At 29.8% G+C, this 25,189-nt stretch overlaps 1 protein-coding gene across 1 annotated transcript in view; it reads left to right on the forward strand.

Annotated features, from left to right (window-relative positions):
* Ddr (discoidin domain-containing receptor 2) overlaps positions 1-25,189 on the forward strand; it is a 187,782-nt gene that overhangs the window by 145,136 nt on the left and 17,457 nt on the right. The window contains exons 8-11 of the mRNA XM_088188380.1: positions 10,261-10,400; positions 16,797-17,004; positions 20,019-20,174; positions 22,516-22,700. Of these exons, the coding sequence (XP_088044506.1) occupies positions 10,261-10,400; positions 16,797-17,004; positions 20,019-20,174; positions 22,516-22,700 (689 nt within the window). The remainder of the gene's footprint in view (positions 1-10,260; positions 10,401-16,796; positions 17,005-20,018; positions 20,175-22,515; positions 22,701-25,189) is intronic.

Here is a 25,189-nt window from a genome sequence, read left to right on the forward strand (position 1 = left end):
TAATACTTTATTTTTGTATTATTGTTAAGAGAAAATAATAAATACTTTCTTTGAAGATTTTAGCACGTTTGCGTGCACGCATGAGGCGATTCTTATAATATTTAATTTAGCGTGATAACTTTCCAAAATTGGACGTAGCCATGCAAAGTCACGGTAAATTTGGCGGTCAAATAATAAATTAGAATGTAGGCGTAGTATTTATAATTTTATATTTGTAATTGTCGGTAGAAATATAAAATACAATTGAAATATTACAACGGCTTAAATCATAATTGGTTGAGTATTTATTTTCAATTAGAAGCACGTTGTATATTTATATAATGTATCATAGTCAGGCCAAAAAAAAATACTTTTAATGTTGTTGTTTAATGTTATTATAATTCTTTATTTAAAATAAAATTTTGAAAAAAATCTGTTCACTAAGGATGAAATTTATTTATAGTAGTTTTTTTTGTAAATGTTTGCGCTAGACAGGTGCATTGTGAGGGTTAGCGCACCAAAGGACCCTTTTAATCTTATTTGGGTTAGCTGAAACTTTTTCCCGCCCGGCTCTCTTTTTATCGGCTCAAAAGCCCACCAGGTATGCAATAAGTTGAATTTGATCCAAATTGAAATGCAACCTAAATGGAGGGTCATTATTTACATTTCCCGTCGGGATGCCTCAGGTGCACCGCTGCTAGATTCGCTCCTAGCTAAATTAAAATGCCCTTTTGCACTGTCGGAAACAAACCATTTGCAAAATTGATTCACAAAGCGAAAAGTGTAAGAGTAGAGAATGGCGATTTAGCTTGATTGACCAAAAGGCTGTTCAAAAGAATATGTTGTATTAGAAGAATATATTTTTAATGCTCTTTTATTGATAGAATATATTGTTCTTTGTATAAAAACACTAGAGTTTATAGAGAGAAGTAGGACTATATGAACTTATTTATTTAAAAAAATATTAACACCTACGTTGAGAAATCATATTTAAAATATTATACAGAAATGCAGCTGCCGTTTTCTAGGAATTTTAAATTCCCTTTATATGTTATATTATATGATAAAATAGTATTTAAAGCCGCATATTTTTTGCTGTTTACGTGACTTTTTTCATACAGTGTTTCAAAGTAAATAATGTTATTGTTTTTATTCTCAGATTATCTCAATTTCGAATGCCAAGGCTGTTTGAAACATGTAATTACATGATTTTTGTCTTGGAGATGTACGTTTAGTTCATTTAAATGAGCCGTGATATGAACTAGAAATGTTAAATCATTAATTTAAAAATTTAAGTGCAATTTTACTTATTGAGTTAATGCCTTACTGTATATTAAATTTACTGCGGTAAATTTAATATGCAGTATATACTATCAGTAACTACAAACATACATATGTATGTCAAACATATGATGGTTAAGAGGAATCTTGGTAATGTTGCTCTTTTTGCTTCATACAAATCTGTAAAAATACTCTTTTTTCAGTGAAACTATAGAAGTCAGTTCTTCGGTATTATTAAATTTGTTGTCAATCGCTCGAAAGAAGTCGAAAAATATTTGTAACAATAGTAATTTCTACTAAAGCTATGAAATGAGACTTAAATGTATCTGTATGTTTTAAGAATACATTGTTCACCGTCAGTAAACTAATGTATTTTGCTTAGAAATTAAATTTGCTACCACATAGCTTGTATTAACTAATGAATAAAAAGGCATTTTTTTAAATAGTTGTTTTAAAGACGTAGGACTTTTTAAAAAATGTTAATTTCTCGTATACGGCATATTCCTTGCAGTTTAATATTTTTTTAAAGAAATTAAATATAATACCTTGAAAAATAAAGTATTTTTTTCATAAAAGAATCATTTGTTGTATATTTGTTTTTTTTTATTTATACAGTTTCTTAAAGAAATAATGTAGAATTCAAGCTAAAAAAGAATGAAAAATTTTGAAATCCTATTGTTAATTTATTTTTTAACAATAATAATTCTAAGGTCAATGAGCGAGTGTTATAGGCCGCGGGTTGGCACCCCCTGCCACAAAGAAATATGTGATTCGGCACATATTTAGATATAAGATTGATTTTGTAGTAGTCTTCTATATAAATAATTAATGTATTCTCTGGTATGAAAATATCAATATTTTTTAATTGTTGATATTTGTAAAGTATTTTAGCTTATTAGATATTTTTGTAAGCTTTATTTTGAATGACTTGTAATTTACTGTTACTTCATAGTGTAACTCTAAACTAGACAGGTATATATTAAGATGAGTTAAAATAATTGTTAAATAATAAGATTTTATTTTTTTTAATAGGTGTTTTTTATTTTATTCTTTGTATTTTTTGTCCCTATTATATTAAATTTTAATTTTATCTCTGTAATTGCAGCAATTCCTCTAGAGCAAAGTTCTAAAATGTATTTATTAAATTTAAGTTTGGGGTCCTAGATTTCCATTTTTAAAATATTGTTGTAATTTATTCGCGATTAGTTTTGGACCGAAAACATTTATTAAAATAGCTGTACAAGATATGTTTTTTTAATATTTCGCTCCGGTAATAAACATAAAAGGCTAAGGAATCTATATCGGGCTATTTTATTTGATTAATTTTAACGGTTTTCAAAATGGTTTAAAAATAACCAAAATATTAGTAACCGTTAAATATGTTTGTTCAGTAATGAGTGAAAGTCTTGGAAATGTGTTTAATCAATGTGTTATCTAATCTGTCAATTTCAGGACAATTCATTTTTTAAGATCAATCATTCTGAGTTGACTTTAATCGTTAATTACCGCGGATGCTACTATTTTTAATATTGATTTATTTACTTTGTTTTCAGTTTTAGAAGGACTAATGAATAAATGACAAGTCATATATTGTTCCGAAAAATTTAAAATGTCCGATTTAATATTTTTTATTCTCTGCGATTGAGTGAAATTATTATACGTAACGCCATGTCAACATTGTTGTACGAATATTCAATTACGGCCCCGGTTTCAGCCATTATTCATCGTCACATTAAAATGGCGCTTTATCGTATAGCATGTTTTATGTCCGATATTAACGTCAAGACAGATCTTTGATAAGGCGCTTCGACGATTTTTCTGGCCAGCGCGGCGGTGTTGCCAGTTATCAAACAAAACTCCCCATTTACAAAAATAAACGGCATGGCATTTTTCCGTTTTTTTTTCACCCGTTCGAATAAATAACGACTTTGTCTGATCACATCTGACAATTATTTTACACATGTATACATTATGTATACATATATAAAGACGGTTATGCTATTTACTGGTTAATATTTTTATGGCAAAAATAATACTACGACTTCTCTTTGCGTGCCATTAAAGTATGTGTATATTTTAAAAAACTACAGATTTTGTACTATGAATCAAAGTAAAATTATTATCGCAGCATTATAGATTTATAGATTGAACCCATTAGGTATTAAACTCAAAGCATGAAAAATTACTTATAATAGTATGACCTAAATCAATATATGTATTAGGTAATCCCAAAATAAATGTTGTTTTTTTTAAATTAAAGTTTTAACATTCAGTCGTGCTTTGGCTGTTGATACCTGAAAACGTATTTTGTTATATATATATATTAGTTCACATATTGACTTTACATTTCAATATTAAAAAAATCAAGTATATCATTTATAAAAATTGCATGTTAAATAAATTTATTTTAAAATATATCACCGATTAAGATATGAGGAAAACCTGAATTAAAAGTCATTTTTCAAAATTAAGTTTTAAAAGTCACTCGTGCTTTGGTTGTTAAAAGCCACATTATTATTATAGATTAAAAAAATGATGGGCTCCAAAATTACCGATGCCAGAGCTATTATCAAGTGAATAAAATTGCATGTTATATAAATTCTTAAAAAAATCGGCAACTGCTAAAAACATTTCTGAAGTAATAGGTGATTCATTAGATATCCATAAATGCAAAAATGGTTAAAACAAATCGAATTTTAATGTTCATGCATGAACATCGAAATTCTCCAAAAATATCATAAATCTTCGAAGGCCAGCTGAGCATAACCCGTAACTTTTTACTGGCAGAAGTATTAACAGTCAAGGATATTAAAAAAATATATCATTCTGTGGGGGTCGGGTCGTCTGGTGCTGGAGCTCGTGCTCACGTCGGGTTGTCACCAGTTTGGAAGTCGTCGTGATGGAGCTCGGCGTCGCAGTGGCGTAGCCCTACGGGTGCGTGACGGCGCCGGGTGCTTGCTGGGCCGCGTGGTCGGCGGCGGCGACTGTCAGCGGCGACGATGGCTGACGATGGCGGCACATAGTCGGGGCTGCGGCAAGTAGTCGGCGGAAGCGGTGAGGGCGTGAGCGGAGCCAGTAGTCGAGTCTCGTAATGTAATCGGGCGACCATTCTGTAGAGCTTCTGTCCCGATTATTTATATACCGAACGGGAATATTAATAATTTATTGTTACATGTCGCCACAATTCTATAAAAAAATTAAATTTTTAAACATATTATAAGAAATTGATAGATTTATTAAATTTTGAGACATCTGCGGCGGACCAACTAAAGTTAGCTGGCGGGTCTTATAAGACCTTATAAGGGCCTTATACGTTTCTCACCCCTGTTCTTATGTCTCTCGTGTTGATGCAGTCTCCTGGGTTGTCTTTGCTGCTATGATTTCATAGCGACACTCTCCTCTGTGACTTAGTATCTAACCTTTAATAAAGAGTTTAGTTTATAGACAGTTTCTTCGAATCGCAGATGATGATGTTTGCGAGCCAATTGCATCGCTTCTTGGCAGTAGCGTAGCTATGGGGGGGCGGAGGGGGCGGCCCGCCCCGGGCGGCACTTCCTTAGGGGCGGCATATTCGCGATGGGATCATCTAGTGTGGTTCTTAACCTTGAATGCACTAAAACATCTATAAATTCACGAATAACAAAAGCTTAATAATAACCTATTTATTATTTTTAAAAATGCTGATTTTATAACACTGTAAAAATGTATGAGGGAGGGGGGTGACCATTTTAAGGATCGTTCTGGGCGGCACATACCCTAGCTACGCCACTGCTTCTTGGACACCTCCTCCTCAAAGCGTGTTCATGTCTTATTAGAAACAGTCCTGACGGTCACTCCAGCATTCAAGGGTGAAACCACAATAGTATTATGCACAGGGTAGAATATATTGTGTAGAAAAATAAGAATAAAATCATTGATTAAGTTTAAAATGTTGATGATAATAATAAAATAATGACTATTTATTTCTATATTTGTATACCTATGTATATTTATATATATTATATGTTGCTTTGAGCTTCTCAATTGCGTTTATATTGCTATCAATATAAAAAATAATCGGTCTTTTCACGCGTCGTCCCTAGACATTTTGCGGCTCATTTATTTCACTTCTTTCTTCAGACGCTCTCGACCTCCAAATAATAAACCCTAATGATTGCGGCGTTGTCGCTTTGTATGGCAATCTGATCGGTACGCTCGTTTTTTCTTTCCTCGGCAAGGTGGCAACACAGCATTCGTTTCAATCTGAACAGGAGCCGTATTGGGCACGGCACATTAAATTTTATTTTAATTCGCGCGGGGCATTAACGGCGTCGTTGCGAATTTTCCGCTCGAGATAAGGTGGTGGTGATGGCAGTGGGGAGTTGTATAAGTTGACAGTGGTGGCGCGTGGCGGACAGCATCAACAGGTCATTGTCGGCCATTTGCATAATAGTGTTGTCCGCCGCCGCCTCTGTGATAAATGGACCGCTTTTAGAGAATTGCCCTTCGCACGCTAATGGCGGTTGCTATCACCGTTTTGTTATCCCGCCAGGGCCTCACTTAGGGCGTTCTCAAATTGTGAGCGATACCAATTTCGATGTACCTGGGCAAGCATATTCCTTTAGGTTTTTTAGTATACGTATAACATACAACGAAGTATTGTATTGTAAGAAAATGTGACTCCTAATTTCGCCATTATAGCATACAATTTTACGATGATGTATGATCTTAATCTTGAATAATAAACAAATATTTATATGATATTTTTGAGCATAGATAAATTAAAACCATTTCAAGTAACAGCTGGGACATCCTAAATATACGTATGATCACTTCTAGGATTTGCTAAATGACAAAGAAGATAATGTAGAACAGTGATTTCTAAAGTGGGAAATATCGCCCTTCAGGAGGGCGCTGGGAAATTTAGGGTGGCGGCAGTAGTTTCAGATAAAATTGTGTGGGGGGAGGGGCGGTAGCAAAAAAAGAGATGGAAGAAAATTTCGAAAAACTGTTCGTACATGTAATAAATTTGTCTTTTTTTATTTGCAATTTTAACAAGCTCGTAACATTTTATATCTGCGCCACATAATTTTATTTTAATATCAAAAAAAACAGCAATTTTTTTTATTCTCATTCTGTTTTATTTTTAATGAAAAAATACTAGCGAGCTATGTATTTTTTTGCAGAATATAACACAACTAAACAGCACAATTGTACCGTGGAATTTCGTTTTACGTACATAATTTGTTACGGAAAAGGCTATTCATATAAAAAAAAATAATACTAAATACACGTATATTTTTTCTTCGGCTTTATATTTGATTTTGTGATGTAAGAATCCACTCCGATAAAAATAAAATACGCATGGGAATTGGCAGAATGCAAAATGATTCAGGGCTATTTTTATTTTTCGATAATCCAAAAACGTTTTTTTATATTGTTTTTGTAAAGTATTAACAGCTGTTATTGCGAATATTGTCTTATGACTATTATTGACAGCCGAAGGGGCCTTAAAATTTTAGTTAAAACAATTGGAAAATATTAATTTTGAGCTAAGTGCAAAATTTTACCGGTCATTTAAAAATGTCATTAATTAAATATTTGTAAAATCTAGAATATTGCACAAGTCACAGAAAAATGGACTTTTTTACTTATTATTCAAAACCATAATTATTTAAAATAGGGAAAGAATTATTTGCAGGTTATTTAATGGCTCGACGAATCTTAAGGACCCTCGCTACTTCATTAAATCATTTGAAAACCATTTATTTATTAAACCAACATTTTAAGGATTAAGGGAGAAAGAATTTAAAATATTTGAAACGATGGGCAAGAGAAAAATAGTTTACAGTATTTATTTCAAGCCTTGTTTTCGATTAAATCAAAATCAACAGGAAATGAGAGAAATTTTTCCACGATCGAAATTTTTGTAACAAAAAAGAGTTTGTTTTATTTTACTTTAGATGTCATGTGTGTCTTAAAAAAATATTTGAAGAATAATATGTTATTATGTATCTGCAATATACTGTATTACATAAAAAAAAATATTAATATTTCTCGAGAAATTTGTAAATTTTAAATTTATTTAGAAATAATAATCATCGAGAAATCAGAATGCCTAAGTGGCTCCCATTTTTGAACAAACTCGTCAACACAATTTGGCGACAGTTTTATCCAAATGAGAACCTATGCTTTAAGGCAGATCACAATGTGAAAATATTCCTTTTAAAACTCTCTGAGATTAAAATTTTATCTTTTGGTAACTTTAAAGCATTGATAAAATAGTGATTTGGTGTAAAGTTTTTTCAATTTCGAAATGATCTGCTAATCCATATATAAAAAAGTGGTGTTGGGCGGAAGAAGCTTGATATTAATAAACTCAAATTCCTTAAGCCGTTCTTAAGGTCTGGAAGATGAGCAGGAGTATTATATATAACAAACAAAATTTTAAGTGGCAAATTATTTTTCAAGAAGTAAGTTTTCATTGCAAAAAAAAAACAACTGTCGAGAAAAAGTGTCGGCTTAGTTGAGGAGAAAGTGACACAATACTACTGCTTGTATTTTAAGACTTAAGTTGCATACAGAAGGGTGTTGGTTAAATAAAGGCGCAAAAAATATTTTGTAAATACACAAAGGCGCTCTATAATTACTTAAATTAAAAATTTGATGATATTTTTGAAAATTATTTTCTTGTTAAGGTTTTAGCATTAAGTGCAAACACAAAAAAATATAAACAGTAATAAATCTTGTCTGAATATATAAAAAAAAATATTCTGCATTATGGGCTTAAGTACAAAATATTTTAGATGTGTTCTTTCATCATATTCAATAAAACTTGCAGTCAGCGGCGTCACAAATCTGTTACAAAAAAAAGCAATTGCAAATAATAAATACTAGCTAGATATGTTTTTTTTGCAGATGTTACTATGGTTGATTTTAATAAATAATTTGTTAGTATAAGTAGCAGGATATCATATTTTTACCAGTACTATATTACATAGGTACATTTGTATATATGTAAATATAGATATTTATACAGAATAACACAATTTCGGCATAGTATCTTTTCATTGCTTAAAAACTTTTAATTTCCAGAAGGGGTTGATTTTTTTGTTCTCACACTGACCTGTTTGGAATTTTATGATGTAAAATGTCACGAGCTTAAACATAAATTGAGCATATTGACGCATAATTAGCCTCAGAAGTTCTAAATACTGCTGGTATTCCAACACAGCTATTCAACTATGGCGAAGCTGAACTTTCCCAGCTGACTGACATTGTAGGAAGCAATAAATGTTAATTTATACAACACATTCTTAGAATTCAACGCAGCTTACGACAACTTAAACAGACGAAAACTATATTCAGCAATCAACGAATTTGGAATTATATGTCAACTTGGCCACATTGTCAAATTAACCATGAAAATAGTGAAAGGCTTGATCCGTACAAAAAAAAATATTTTTAAAATTAATTTTTAACTTTAAACAAGCTCCGCATACCTGCTCTTTAAATTGGTAATCTGGAATTCTAAAATAATTAGTTTAATAATGGCTATCATTTCAGTGTAAAGAAATGTCACACAATTTCATTTTCAAGGTCATTAACGCCGGCAAAATATTCATACCATCTAGGCGGATATTTTCTGGAAAGGTTTTCTTCAACTAAGGATTTAGGAGTGACTTTCGAAGAACGTTGGAAATTTAGCCAGCACATTGCAGAGACTCATAGCAAATCCTTAAAAATGCTCGGTTTTATCTTGAGAAATGCGCGTTACTTCAGGGATACTTTAGTATTGCGCACTCTTTATGATACTCTAGTCCGCAGCATACTAGAAACTAGCTTCATCATTTGGATCCAGGCGTAATGAATCAATGTAATGAATTGAAGCTGGAAAAAGTACAACGTAAATTTCTTCGATATTTATACTTGAAGGAATACGGGTATTATCCGTTCTTGTTTCCCAGTGCTTTAATTTTGGGAGCCCTGGGATACGTTTCTTTGTCGACTCGCAGAAGTGTTTATGTAATTAAACACTTCTGGAAATTGCTCAAGGGCATCGTAGACAATTCTTCAGTGCTCGAGCAGCTTCAAACGTGGGCTCCTGAAGGTGGTTATAGTTCTCGATCGCGTCCACTATTCTTGCCTGTTAAGTCTTGAACTGGAGCACTTGCCAACTCTTCTCTGGCCAAGGCTATTTATCTGCTCAATTCTGTCCATAGTAATATTGACATTTTCTCTTGCACATATGGAGTTTTGGTTCAGTTCGTATGGGACAATGTACACCTGTTGAGGTGATTTGTGTCTGTTGTTTTGTCTTGTTTATATTTGTATGTATTATGATGTATTAGTACTTTTGACTATCGTGACGCATAGGGTTTTCCTGTCAGGTCACGATGGTTATAATTTTAATAAATAAATAAATAAATAAATAAATTCACACAAAGACAAAAAAAAACTTTTTTTTGTGTCCAGTAACAATAGTTAGTCAGTCATTTTGCTATTAGAGTATACTGTCAATTTTTTTGTGAATACATGTATTGTAATATATTACGATGAATACAGAGTGTGTATAGGATTTATATTTATATTTTCTTTGTCAAGTCACGATGGTCTGAACTTAATTTAAAAAAATAAATATATGCAATTTTAAAAAAATTAAATATCGATATATCAATTAATGTGTAATTGCAAAATGTGAGTTTTAATTCCATACTACTCAAATGAAGGTAACCAACACCACCCTATGGATTTCATAACTGCGTTTACCTTTTGCATAACAATGCATATTATTAAATAATAAATCGATACCCGCCTTTTGAAAACGTCTATAGTATCCAACATTGCCTTTAACGAACCATTCGAATTGTGTCACATTAGCGAAAATCTGCTAGAACGAGCGCCCTCTGTTTGTTCAGTAGGTATAATGCCTATTTCGTGTTTGGAGCACTTCGGGGACGGTTACTCTGGGTGAAACGGGGCAATTATGCATCTATAATAAACTGAATTTCGTTTTTGCAGGATACGAGTGGGTGGGCTGGAGAAACGACTCGGTGGGACCGGCCGGGAGGTATGTGGAGATACTCTTCGAATTTGCTGAGGTGCGCAGCTTCTCGCTGATGCTGATCCACACGAACAACATGTACAGCAAGGACGTACAGGTAGGCGATTAATAATAAAGCAGATTGTTTGATTTTCCACCCGAGATCGCGCCTGAACCAACACGGGCGTTAAAACGTTATGGGGATGGGGAGGGGTCTAGCAAGCCTTTTGCTAGTGGCAACGAAAGTGTGAAAACTCGTCCCTTGATTGGATAAGAAGTGAGTGGTTTTAAGCGTTACTTATCTACTGGATTCACAATAAAGTTTTTTTTTAATATATACATTTAAAATACACTTTAAAACTATATTATTATCCTATATATTCTAAGCATTACAGAAAGCAATGAAATATATACAGGTTTATCCAATTCGAGTTTAGTACGTTGGCAGCACTGTAAATCAGATAGCTGTAAATAATCACACGTGTTCAAAGTGCCGCTCAACGAATTAAACTTGTTTAATTGTTTTACAGAAATAATTTAATTTTTTTGTATTAACAATATTTCGAATAATTTACTTATGCTGTCTTAAGAATTGCAAAATACAAAAAAACATAAAAATATTGCTGTAAAAACTATGAAGATGGGTAATGAACGATCATCTTCCAAAAAATTAAAATCGTTAAAATTGATTATTTATTTAGCTAATTGCCAATTTATTATTTGAAAATAAAATCTAAATATCCAAATTATATATTTTAATGCAGCATTTTAATTATTATTTATTTATTTATTTTATTAATTTATTTAGCTTAATAGCTAATCTTTACATCTAACAAATTTAGTAAACTTATATAAAAATATATAAAAAATACATAACAGAAAGAAAAAATAAAAATATACAATAATAAAGACTTAATATTATAATTTATTTCTATATGTACGAAGGTGTTTTTTTAGTCCATTTATGAAACCCGTTATATTTTTGCTGTTTCGGATTTCTCTTGGAAGACTATTATATAAATCAAAACCTCCGTACATAATTCCCCTAGCCGTACTCGTTTTCTTATACTTAATTATCTTTAAATTTTCTCTATTTCTAGTATTATATTTATGTACATCTTTATTTCTTATTAAATACTTATTAAAATATTCTGGTAACATATTATTTTCTAACTTATATATAAATACTAAAACATTCATACTCAATATTTCTTGAACATTCAACCATTCTAATTTATCAATCATACTTTTACAATTAGTTAATCTATTTTTATTTAAGATTACTCTCATTGCCCTATTTTGTAATTTTTGCAACATTTGTTTATCTAATTTATTTAACATATTTAATAGTGTTGCACAATAATTAAAATGGGGCAATATTATACTATTGTAAATTATTTTTTTTGTATTTATACTTAATATATTTCTTAATCTAGATAATAAACCTATTTTTCTACTAATTTTTTTTAATATGTAATTACAATGTTCTTTAAAATTTAATTCTGTATCAACAATTACTCCTAAATATTTTATATTATCCACTATTTCTATACTAGAGTTATTTATTACTATTTTGGTACTATTATCTAACACATTTTTATAATTAATAAACATACATTTAGTTTTATTCTCATTTAATTTAAGTACATTATTCTTTAACCATATTTCTAATATACTTGATTCATTATTTAATGATTTAAATAAAGATCAAAAGAAATCTTACTGTTAGTCGTTGACTAGTTGATCGGTAAAAATATATTTAAATCTGCTTTTCTGTAACAAAATTTTCACCGACGACAAACTGCAAAATAGTTTTTGTATTCAGATATTGAATTAAAATATAAAATTTGATTTAAGCAAATATTAAGTAACAGTATATCAAAATATCCACAAATACATTGGATTCTAAAATATACAAAGGGCCTAAAATTATTTTTGTAAAATATCTGTGGTCTTTTTAATTTAACGATAATACACAAATGAGCATTTATTAAAAATAAATAATAATTGTCAGCCCTCTTCAATAAAAATCATAATAAATGATAACTTAAATCAATCATTTGTAAAATAATATATTAGTACATACGTAGATAATTAATTTTAAAAACATATGTTTAAAAACAATACTTATTACTGTTTATTAATTGCATTTATTCTTACAAATAACTTATTTATTACAATTTAAAATGTAAACCGAAGAGAAATGATCTTTTAAAACCATTCTGTCGCCAATTTCCGTCGAGTAAACACGTCGCGGTTGGTTTTATTTTAAAGCTTGGTTAGTTTTTTTTCCTATAAAAAATATAACAAAGCCAAAATTAAAAAGACACATTTGCGGCATTCCATGCAGTTTTGTTCGACCAGAGATTGAAAGCAAAATAAGCTAAATAAACTCTCTGCGAAATTTATAACGATGCATTAAAGTTTTTAAAATATCATAGGTGGTTTAAAAATCAAAAAGACCCCTAAAATTAGCTACTCAGGTTCTGAAGTCGCTAGTCAAATCAGATCCTCGTAAAGCCATTAAAAAATTATCGTTAAAACTTGATTGTCCCTGTTCAATTCTAAAAATTCATCTTTAAAGACTTGAGAGAAACTCAGACAAGGAATTCGGGTTTTTAACGAAGTTGCAAATATCAATCTGTTTTTTTTTATTATCTAATCATGAAACTGAATTACTTTAAAAAATGATTGTAACTGGTGATTTCATTTAAACAACGAATATGTAGGCGATATTTATTCCACTGCTAGTAATATTTATTGCTGATAAAAAAATATAATAAAATGCTGAGTTAATATTTTTCTAGTGTAAATAGACCATAAGCTGATTTACCTTTTATTAAAAGTATCACAATATTTAATAATCGTTCCCCAATTTTTCAATCAACCTCTGCGAAAAAGTTTGAAAGCCGTAAAAGAAGATTAACGATGTTTCAAATTAGGTTAGGTTATGTTCCTTCACAGCTATAGGCGAATATTGAATTTTCAATAACGGCGCCTTGCATAAGATGATAGTTAACTGCGCAACTTTTTGATGGGCAGTAAAAATGTTGTCGCCCCTGGAAGCTGAGGAGGATCTCGGCCCATTCCGAGATTTTATCGGCGACCCCTCCCCCGACCCTCACCCCCTGCCGGCACTTAACCCGTGTCTTTTTAAATCCAAAGCTAACGAGACGTATCCCTTTGCGCTGCACCTTTACCCCCTCAACTCATCCATTGTCGAGGGGCGATGATTACATGCCCATTTGTTTTATCAAAACCCCTGACTTTTAGGAGCGGTGTTAAGTTACTAGATATACGAAGAAAGAAACGAAATAATATTTGTGTAGGGTAGATTGCATAAATACAATACTTATGAATGTGAATCTCAAATTAAAATAAAAAATTGTAGTTAACATACATAAGTTCAATTTTCGTATAAATTTTCCTAAATCGGTAAAAAATATTTATTTTAATCCTGAAATAAATGTCGTTTTTTTAATAAAAAAAATACTTTTCAATGTTTATTTATATTTTTATAATCAAAAATATAGTTTTCTTCTAAAGGTATAACCGTTTCTTACTCCACAGTTATTTTTTTAATTTTATCAGCATAAAGTTGGAGGCTTTGATTTTAAATATTCTAATAGCCTATAAAAATTAATTACGATATTCCGATAGCGTAAGCCTCCTTTTCACATCGTTTTCACAGAATAACTTTTTTACAGTGTGTTCAGACTTCAAAGTCAGTTTTCCTACTTGACCTTTGAATTATAACTGTCTACGACGATTGTCGTCGTACAATAACCATTTATTATATTTGGTTATCAAATGATAGAGAAAAGACGACTCAGATTCATGATCCAGAAGCTCTTGGAATATGCGGATACATGCAGACTGGTTTTCTTTGCTCAATTCGTATGAAACTGATACATCTTGTCTCTAGGCCTATTTAAACTTTAATTTAAAAAATGACAAAATTTCGGGATTACCTACCATGTAGTTTATATATTTTTAAAACTTTGTTCAACTATAGCCTACGTAAAGAGATCTTTAAACTGTACAAAATAAATTATTTGGTATATATTAGATATCAACCAATAGATAAATAAATTTATTTAACAAAAAATCTCTTTTGCATGTAAAAGAAGCTATATTATACCGAACGGTCTTTTAAAACAATATTTATAAATACTTTAACTGTTACTAGAACATTCAAATGATATATTTGAATCGTAAATTTATCTGCTTTCTTTTATTAATTTCATTCATGTTTATATACAGGTTCAACCAATTCGAGTTTACTATATTGGTAGCACTGTAAATCAGAAAGCTGTCAATAATTACGCGTGCTTGAAGTATCAAATAATTTTTGGTAGCGAGATATTTATGATATGAATCACAACTGAACGTTTAAAATATGCAATTGTTTTACAGAAAGCGCAGAAGGTTTTTTTGCTGATTTTTCAAAGAAAATATTTTTCTCTGATGAGGAGAATTTCTATCTTTCTGGGTATGTTCTTAAGCAAAATTGCCGCAAATGGAACTAGATAAATTATCATGTGATTCACTAGAGACTATTACAATCCCTAAAAAAGATATAGCCGATATACCATCTTAAATGTACAAAAAAGTCGAAAATTACATCCAAAGGATTGGCTATTGTAAAAAATCTAAAAGGGGCTATTTAATTTATTTTATTTTTTATATTTGATAAAATACATTAAATGTTCAAATCAATACAATCCGAAGATATCCATACATTTGTGTTTTTTTATTTATGGACTCTGAAGTTGGATTACCCACTTAAATATAAGCAAAAATCTATAGTATTCCTATTTTTTATTCGCTTCCGCTTTTTTGAGCGAAGAATGCTTAACTTGGAAATATTGCGTGTAGTCACGAAAATCGATTTTACGACATTCAATGACATTAACTCCTATATATTTATAAATGCAATACTACAGCACATATTAAATATGCTCCTAAGCTATTTTATGCCCTTTTAAGCATGTTGCCTTTGATAAAAAAAAATTATATGAACAAAATGCTTTATATTTATTAATTCGACTATACAGAACTTTACATATTTTTTTATAATGATTGTACATATATATTTAATTTATTTTATTTAAATATTTATAAATAAGCTTTGACGCTTATTTGTCTATAGTATTACCTACGTAATAAATTCGCTTAATACATAAAAATTTTAAATGTAAATTAAGTAACATAATGTTGAAAATTACTTATTTACCATAGCAAATTCAAAATTTAGAATGTTAAAGAATATTTAATTAAAAAATAACGTAATCAAGATGTGTACTTATAATGTTTTTTTTATAAATATAATTATCTATTACTGTAGATTTAAGAATCATTTTTTACCGATGAACTTTGTTAAAATTCAATCAGTTATAAATTAACATCGGATAATGTCACTAAACAGATTTATTAAAAATTGTATACAGAAAAGAACTTGCTCTCAAACCTACGCGAAATTTCATTAGTTGTTTAATAATTATAAGTAAACCTATTTTTACCACCATATCTATAAAAATACATTTAATTTGACTTGTTACTTAATAATGCTATCAAATATATAATATTGTTTAAAGTTCTTAACACAGAAATGAATTTAAAAATTTGAAAATAAAAATGTATTTGAAAATTCTTTAAAACAATTCTCTCAGCACGTTGCTATTGTATTTTGAAGTTTAGTTTATCCTTATACTGTTCTTAAATATACATTTTTACCACATATAAAAATATGTGAAAATAATAAAGAGACGCAACTGCGCTATTCACCTGATGTTGAACAATCTGATTATTATCTTTTCAAATCCTTAGAAAATTTACTTCGTGATAGTTTTTTTGCTTTTTTGGATGATTTCAAAATATTTTTATAAAAGAGGAGTTGAAAAATTGCCTTATTTGTGGATAAAGGTTTTAGTTTAATGTTAAATATTATTTTTGGATGTAAAATAAATATATTTTTGAATATACCTTAGCTTTTTTGCGTATTACAGATAAGTTTGAGTATTACAGATTTTTGTTAAATGCTATATTATTAATGTGTTATTTTAATATAAAAATTTTTTGAAGAATAAGCTATCAGAATATTTTGAATTAAGTATTAAACATTTTATATTAATGTGCTGTAATAAACCTGTAAGGTAAAAAAGGGTATATTTTTAAAAAAAAATTGTATTTTAAATTATACAAATACAAAGAAAAATAAATAATAAAAATCAATTTTTTTAAAAAAAAAACGTCATTTATTTTTGGGTTATTTTGAAATTTAAATGAGTTGATTTATGAAGTGATAAAAATCAATAAACATTATTTTATATAACTGTTTTATTTATTTATGATAGTATATTCTTAAATTTTGTATTTGAAATGTAGGCAGGTATTTTAAAAATATATAAAATACATTATTATCTTGTTACAATTTTGTAAAATAATGCAGGATTATTTAAAAAAATATTATTTAAAGTTTATTCAATATTTATATCTTACGTGTTTATTTCAGGTTTTCAGCCACGCCAGGGTATTTTTCAGCATCGGTGGAAATCAATTCAACGGAGAACCAGTCCATTTCTCCTACATGCCAGATGTAGTCATGGAAAATGCAAGGAATGTTACCGTGAAGCTACACAATAGAGTCGGAAAATTTATAAGGTTGCATTTATACTTCGCAACTAGATGGATTATGATCAGTGAAATAACTTTCGATTCAAGTAAGTCTATTTTTATTATATTGTATTTATATTATATATTATTATATTATTATTATAATATATTATATATTTATATTTATTACGCTTAATATATACAGGTTGTTTTTAAAGTTACTTGATAATTAATATAAACAAAATATTCATAAAAAACACATATAAATAATAAAAATCTGTAAAACTATTAAGAAATATATAGTTTAATGTCAGTGTGCTTTTTTACCTTTTCTTGTCCTTTTATTTTCTTTTAGACTTTAAATTGTATAATACAATATTTGATAAATATAAGATAACCAAAAACGTGCGTTCTGTTTTGTGTATTATAAATTAAACAAAAATAGAAATTTGCAGTAAATTATTTAGATTGAATTTACAATATATCAGGTACCGTTTTTATAAACCTTTGGAGGCAAAAAAATACCAACATATTTTTTATTTTAAAGTTGTTCACAAAAAAACCAATAATAACATTCTTGAATTTAACCTAATAAATAGTTTCCTTAGAAACACCCTGTATTAAAAATCCATTCAACTGAAATTAAAGTAAGTGACATGTGCTTTTCTTGTGCCAATTTGCCAAATATTATTTATGAGATATAAGAGCACATTATAAAACAGATTCAGTATAAAATTAGAAGCACAGTTAACGCTTTAGTTTATCATTATTCTTAAGACCTTCTTTAGTCGCAAATTTTTATCATAGTTTTTTTACAAAATTAGAACCGATATTCGAAAAATTCATAAAAATTATAATAATATAGTAAGAAAATGCATGATAATATATTGAATAATTTATTAGATATACAATTTTAGTAGAAATCAGTGATTATATACAATTGATCAAAAATTAACGTAATATATAATAATTATATTTCCTTTAATACAATTTTATCATTCCTAATAATAAAAAACATTGAATGACCACGATTTTCAATTATTTATATTCTAATGTGATAATCAAATATAAAGTTTCACTATATTGTTGAGGTGTCTCGCATTTCACCAATTAGTATTATCATATTTAAAAATAATTTTTTAATAAATAATTTTGTAACGTTATCAAATTAGTAAACATTTTAGTAAACTTAAATATTTTAAAATTATTACAGAATAAAAAAAAGTCAAAATTTTTATCATTTATGACCAATTATCATTTAATACCAAATATTACTAATTACTAAATATAATTTATTCTCAAATTTCATTTATTACAGTAGGAAAAAAACATTTAATTCATAAAATACTACAGAGCGGCAGCCAGTCAAAAGAGCGTGCGTCAAATGAGCGCCGTCATATGAGCGCTGCGTCATAAGAGCGTTTACCAAAGTAACGCTGTAACAAATAAGCGTGCGGAAAATGCGCAGACAATCATATGAGCGTTTGACAAAAAAGAGCACGTCATAAGAGCGCAAAAATACTTGGAGAAAATCCAGTAATGAGTATTTTAGGAATTAGGTATACAAAATATATGTAAATTGTGAGAAATTTTCACAAGATATAGGCGGTAAAATTAGTATTCAATGTGCCAGAGCGTAATGACGATTAAAATAATTAGTCAATGTAAACATTATTATTTATGAATTATCACGTACATATGAAAGTATTGCTACCCATCCACATACATACGATATACATATATTTTGTACTAAAATGAAACGCTGATTTTGAATTTATCATTAGATTTGTTCTGTAATGTTTTATTAAATTGACAAATAATTATCGACTCGACTTGCAATGAATGCGTACAGTTATAGGACAGGTATATGGCCCGCCAAACCTTTTTTTTAATTTATTTTAGACAACTACACTCTTATAATGCAGCGCTCATATGACGACGCTCATTTGTCTGCGCTCATTTGTGACGTTGCCCTACAGAGCTTGTGGATGACCCATTTTAGTATCAATAATCGAAAACAAAAAAACTTTTGGCGATTTTGCAAATATTTAAATTTTTATGTTAAAAAAAATAATTACATAAAATACACTACGAACTTATTTAAATTTATTAGTTTTGGACATTATTTCTCTTTTCTAAATCTATGTATATTTCCTGAATTTAATAATTATTTTATGAATGTCAGGATATGGTAATAACGTTTTCTTATCTTGCAGATATTAATCCATGTTAATAATAAATATATTTGATTTATTTATTAACTATGATTATTTAAAAGGCAAAATTTTTTTATAAATACAAATTACGCCTCTATATAATTTGAAAAAAAATTCATATCCTAAACATATTTTTGGAACATTTGAAAAACTACTTATTATATAGATTTAGAAAGATAAGATGTATAATATGTATACATATTAACTAAAGCCATAAATCATTAACACCAAGAATGTTTTAATCTACATTTTAGAAATGTTTTTGTAAAAATCTGTTTATTGAAAATCAATTCAGATAGAGCAGAAATATTTTTATGTATATGAGTCAAGTGAGACAATTATTGTCTAACAATAACACTTTACAAAAAATATGTTACACCTATCACTAATACAAATAAAGTTATATTTTTAATATTATTTATTGTTTTAATATTTAATAAATTATTCAAATGCCTTTTCTTACCATTGCATTGAAGAATCAGCCGTAGTGTAAAAATTTAATACATCATTTTGCCAAAATTAAAAAAAAATAAAAAATTAAATTTAAAAATACCATACAATTTTTTTATATGTCAGTCATTATGCTCCCCATAAATCTATAAATTATTGTTGTATATTATGTAGATACAGGTAAATTTATATTAATTACCATATTTTTATTTTGCGATCTACAAATAGACAATTTTCTTTAATGTTTAATGGATGAAAGTAATTTAACATATATTATTTTATATTTTTGAACGTACAAAAATAAATAACGAATCTCTTGGATTTTATTCTGCAATTTCGACTAACGGAGTGTTAAAACTGATGAATGGTAGTCATATTTGCATGCCCTATATATTATACAAATATATATTCCTATATAATATATAATGTAGAATTAGCTGGTGGAAATCATTCAGAAGAAGTATACGACGAGACATTGAGCCAACCGGGAATAGGCAAAAGCACTCAGAGCAACAGGAATATCGTTGATCCTTTTATGAGGGACGAAGTTCTGACGACACACAAAGGGATAGTGCGAGAGTTTGACGAAGACCAACCCACTAACTCAAAAGGTAATGTAATATGTATATTACTATAATATTATACAGCGACAGGAAAATATTGGTGTCGAGAGTTAAAATTTTAAGCATCAGTGCATTTGTATTTAATAAATGACTGCATTTTTCTATTGTATAAATATTGGAATTCAATATTTCGGCTGCGATTCTCCAGCCATGGTCACGAATTATCTCTGGTACTTATTTTGGTTAATTTTTGTCCATTTTCCATTTGTGTCTGTGTTAATGTGTTTGTGTTTGTGGTCGATGATAATTTTATGTGATTTTTTCGTAAAGACTTCAAAACCAGAAGCCAAAACTTAGATAATATGCTACTATCATCTCTTCTATTCATAGCGATACTTTAGTAAATTTATAATTCAAGCGTTTCGCGTTTTCTATGGACAAAAGGGTTTTAAATATTAGTTAAGGTTTTGTGGTCTTCTATGAAACTATGTTCGGTTGGAGTAAAATTACTATTAAATTTGTGTTCACTTTCTCGGTGTGTGCTACACACCATGGGATTTATTTTTCAAATGATCTTTTTCGTTTGAAAGCATTGAACCAATTTTATTTTTGGATTGGAAAATAGTTCTGATATCGTGCTTCATTAGGGTTCCTCCAAGCTTTTCTGTCACTCTTCGGATGTATAGATGTGCATGTTCTATGTAATTTTTTCAATTTTCTTTGTGTTCTTTTCTGTTGCCTTTAGGTTTTCTTTTTTAAAAGCATTTGATTAAAGTGCAACTTTCGCGGCTTGGAGTTCAGCGTCAATATGTTCTTTGTCGGCCAACACTTTTAATCTGTGCCGGATAGTGGTGGGAATTTGCATGTAGATACCTGATGGTTTGCGTACTTTTTCGGAATACTGTATGTGCTAGAGAACCGTCTTCATTTTTACAATTAGTGTGTCCAGAAAGGGTAGTTAAAAAGTTTCTTCAAATTCTATTGTAAATTTTATATTTGGATGTTCTGTATTGAGAAAATTAAAAAACACATTTAAATCCTCCCTAAAATACATAAAACAAGGTAACCATTAAGACCAATTGTTAGCGCGGTTGATGCATCCAGTAAAGAATTAGCAAAATATATAGCAAAGGGTTTCCAACCACTAGCAGAAAAAATGGCTTCATACGTCAAAAAACTCCTTCGATTTCATTGCTAAAATTCGTAAAATAAGGGTAAACAATTAAGATCTTCTAGTTTGTTTTGATGTTTTCTTGATGTCTACAAATATCCCCATTGCGGAAACCCTTAATCACATTGTTATGAAACATAATCCGCCGAAACATATGGAGTTAACAAAACATTGTCTCAATTCGACGTATTTTATTTATAAATGGAAGTTCCACAAATAAGTCGAAGAAGCACCTATAGGTTCATCGCTTTTGCCAGTAATCGCTAATCTTTTTATGAAATATTTCGAAACCGCAGCCCTAGAAAAATCTGTTGGTGTTAAGATCGTGTGCCTCAGATTCTTTTAATGACTAGCGTTCAATATTTTATAAATACATGTTTTAATATGAAATGTTCGGAGATTATTGCGCAAAAAAATTTCGAACACGTAAATTGCGCACACAAAAACTGCGAGCACAATAATACCACATAGCAACAATTTTGATTAGAGATGATTGCGCACATAAAAACGCTATCTACGCTATCCGCAAGTGTCAAATATGGTTTAAAACAGTTTGAACGGGAAATTACGATATTATGTATAGTCTTGGACGTGGAAGACCAGCAAAGATTATGTTCTAGATGCAGAAATGGAAGCAGATTCTACTCAAATTATTCATTAACAGTGCATAGTAAATTAGGAATATTGAGAAGGCTAGGAGATAAGATGCATAGATATAGTATTTCTTCTCGAGAAAAATTTGCGAATTATTATTTCTCGAGAAATTTTAATCATCGAGAAATCAGAATGTCTATATAGATATCATACGAATTGGGCTAAGATAACCCAAGAGCTTCTGGATCTTGTAGCAAAATCATTTGAGAACCGAAGATAAGATATGGGTATTGTACAATAATCATCGTCAAGTAGCAAAACCTACCTCAAATTACTGTCTTATCATTAGAAAAAAATACATTTTGAATTATTTAATAAAAAAACAGACATTTATTTCAAGAACACCTAATATATTGCTATTAAATTTCAACATTCTTATATTATTGTGCGAAATTTTTGTGTGTGTAATATTTATTATATGTTCGGAATATTCGCTGTGCATAAGTCTCGATTTCGCAATCTTTTATTAATCTGGTCACCAATATATAAGATTACTTATTTACTAATATAAACCGTTATTCTTAATTGTAATTTAAAAACAATATTCATGTTACTATTTTTTAGGTCCTGACGGTAACTCTATAGCAAAGAAAGACGATGAAACGTTTCGGAGTATATCTGAATATGCAGTGGTGACCATACTCTCGCTGGTAGCCATACTACTTTTGACAGCAATAATTTTCGTGTCTGTCAGGAATCGCGGAAGCAGCGCACCTCTTAACCCTACTATACATAATATACTACCTGTGGTAAGTGCCAACTTTAAAAATTTACATTAAACCACATTATTTTTATAGTATTTAGATTATATGTATTAAGTCACTGTCTACGTTATGATGCATTTTCGCAAATGTAGATATGTCTGAATATTGTGTCGGATAAATTGAATTTTAAAAATCTAGTGGTTTATATGAACAGACCCTATGTCTTTACTTATGATTATATGGGACGGGTTGTTGTATCACTATCCAGCAGTAGAACGATATTTCCGGTAGTAAACTGACGCCTTTGCGTTACGCCTATCGCCGTAATTATCTATGAGATTATTATTATGGGACTAGAACTGCATATTGTGAATTTTATTTGTTTTTTAAAAATCTCGCACTACTAAAAATAATAATTAAAAAAAATAATGTACGCATGTAATTACCACTTTCAGTTGATAAAATACTAAAGTAGTAATTATTCAAGGTTTATAAAGACGTTTGTAATTGGTTTGAGACTGTATTAACTAGTTATGACGGCTGTATCTTAGCGTACATCGATACATCAGTACTTTTTAGAAACGGAATGTCATTAGTATATATATAATGAAAAGAAACGGCCCTCCAAAAAGAGTTCATTGTTCAGAGAAACAACATAGCTTCTACTCTTCAGGTATTAGCGTTTATATTTTTTCCTTTATGGTGTCCTGTCCAATTCCTAACGTAAGCGACCACCTTATTAAGATGCTAGTATCCTTCAAGGTTCTTGGCTGCATAATATATTTTGAAAACTAGCTTCCAGAATTTCAATTCGAAATTTAATCTATTTGTCGGGTTCATTTGGTCATTTATCCAACTACACAGGTATTTAAAATGCTTTTTTCTCTGAAATAGCAGTTGGATACTTGAGGATAACTGTTAATTGTATTACCGCCGATTTGTATTCATTTTTGTCCCTGGAGTGATTTTTTGTATTAGTAGAAATTTAAAAGAGTATGAGAAAATACACTTTCATGTTTGACACCTCCCTATACTGTAATATTTTAGGTTTAATCTCCTTCAATGTTTTTTTACTGCTGATTGATTTAAGAAGTCTTACATCTTTGTCATCTATCTTAATATTAGGAAAAGCGGAAAGTAATGATAATTTTTAAAGGGACGATTTTGAAATTAGTTTGCCGCCGGCTGTCGTCCAGTTAACACGTAAGAATTGATCTTATTTTGTAGCTCTGTTAGTCTACTTTTGATAATACTCTACCCTATAAAAAAAAGTCAAGGCCAGAAATCGAGGAGACCCATTTGCGTTATTAAATGCTATTTTTGTTCGATCAAGGAAAGAAAGCAAAAGAAGACACTCAGATCATCTGTGAAATTTATGGAGACGTATTGCATCTTCAAAAATGTCACAGGTGGTTTAGAAAATTTAAAAGTGGTGATAAGGGGTTGAAAACGCCCCCAAATCGGGAAGACAGACAAAATCAGCAGTGGAAGTGGATCCCCAAAAAACCATCAAAGAATTATCCGAGGAGCTTGGCTGCCCTTGGATGACCGTTAAATACCATCTCGAGCGCATTGGAAGAAAACACAGGCAAAGAATTTGGGTTCCGCACGAACTTTCACAAACGACCATTGAGCAGCGAATTATCATCTGTTCGTCGCTATTGTCTTGGCACATTTCTGAGAAGGATCGTTACAAGCGATGAGAAGTGGGTCCTATACAACAATCGAAAGAAAAAAATCAATGGCTTTCTAAAAACGAAGTACCCGTACCTACCCCTAAACCCTCATTGACCTTAAAAAAGGTCCTTCTTTGTGTTTGGTGGGACATGATTGGCGTCAACCATTACGAGTTATTAAAACCTGGTCAAACAATTACCGCAGAAGTATACTGTGATTAATTAGTCAGAATGAAAGTGGAACTGTTGAAAAAAAAGGTTCAGTTTTAGTCAACAATCTAAGACGAATTTTGCAGCACGACAACGCCAGACCACACGCGGCACGGATCATGCAGGAAAAAATTAGGGAGCTTGATTTTGAAGTTTTACATCATGCGCCATATTCCCATGATATCGCACCCTCTGACTACCATCTTTTCAGATCATTAGAGCATTCCCTTAAAAATAAAAATTTTAATTCATTTGACAATATCGAAAATCACATAGAATCATTCTTTAACGAAAAACCTGCAGAGTTCTATAAGAAAGGGATTGAAAAGCTGCCTGATCGTTGGAGAAAAGTAATAGAAAATAATGGAAATTATTTTACTGATTATAATTGTATATATATTTTTTTAAATATTTTTTTTTGTATGTGAAAAAAAATTATCATTACTTTTCGCTTTTCCAATATAACTTAGGTCCTGCAATATATAATCATAATGCAAATGTAAACAGATCCTTTCTAAATCCAAATTCATATCTGCCAAAAACTTCTTCGCAACGTGTGTAATTTTTTTTTGGATACATAATTTTAGTGACTCATTTAGCAGAGAAGTCTGATTTGTTATTTTTTTGGTAAGGGAATAAATGTTGATC

This window comes from Plectrocnemia conspersa, unplaced genomic scaffold (genome assembly GCF_051122295.1).
Source record: "Plectrocnemia conspersa isolate PC_06_02 unplaced genomic scaffold, ASM5112229v1 ptg000006l, whole genome shotgun sequence".
In the NCBI taxonomy this organism is placed as follows: Eukaryota; Metazoa; Arthropoda; class Insecta; order Trichoptera; family Polycentropodidae; genus Plectrocnemia; species Plectrocnemia conspersa.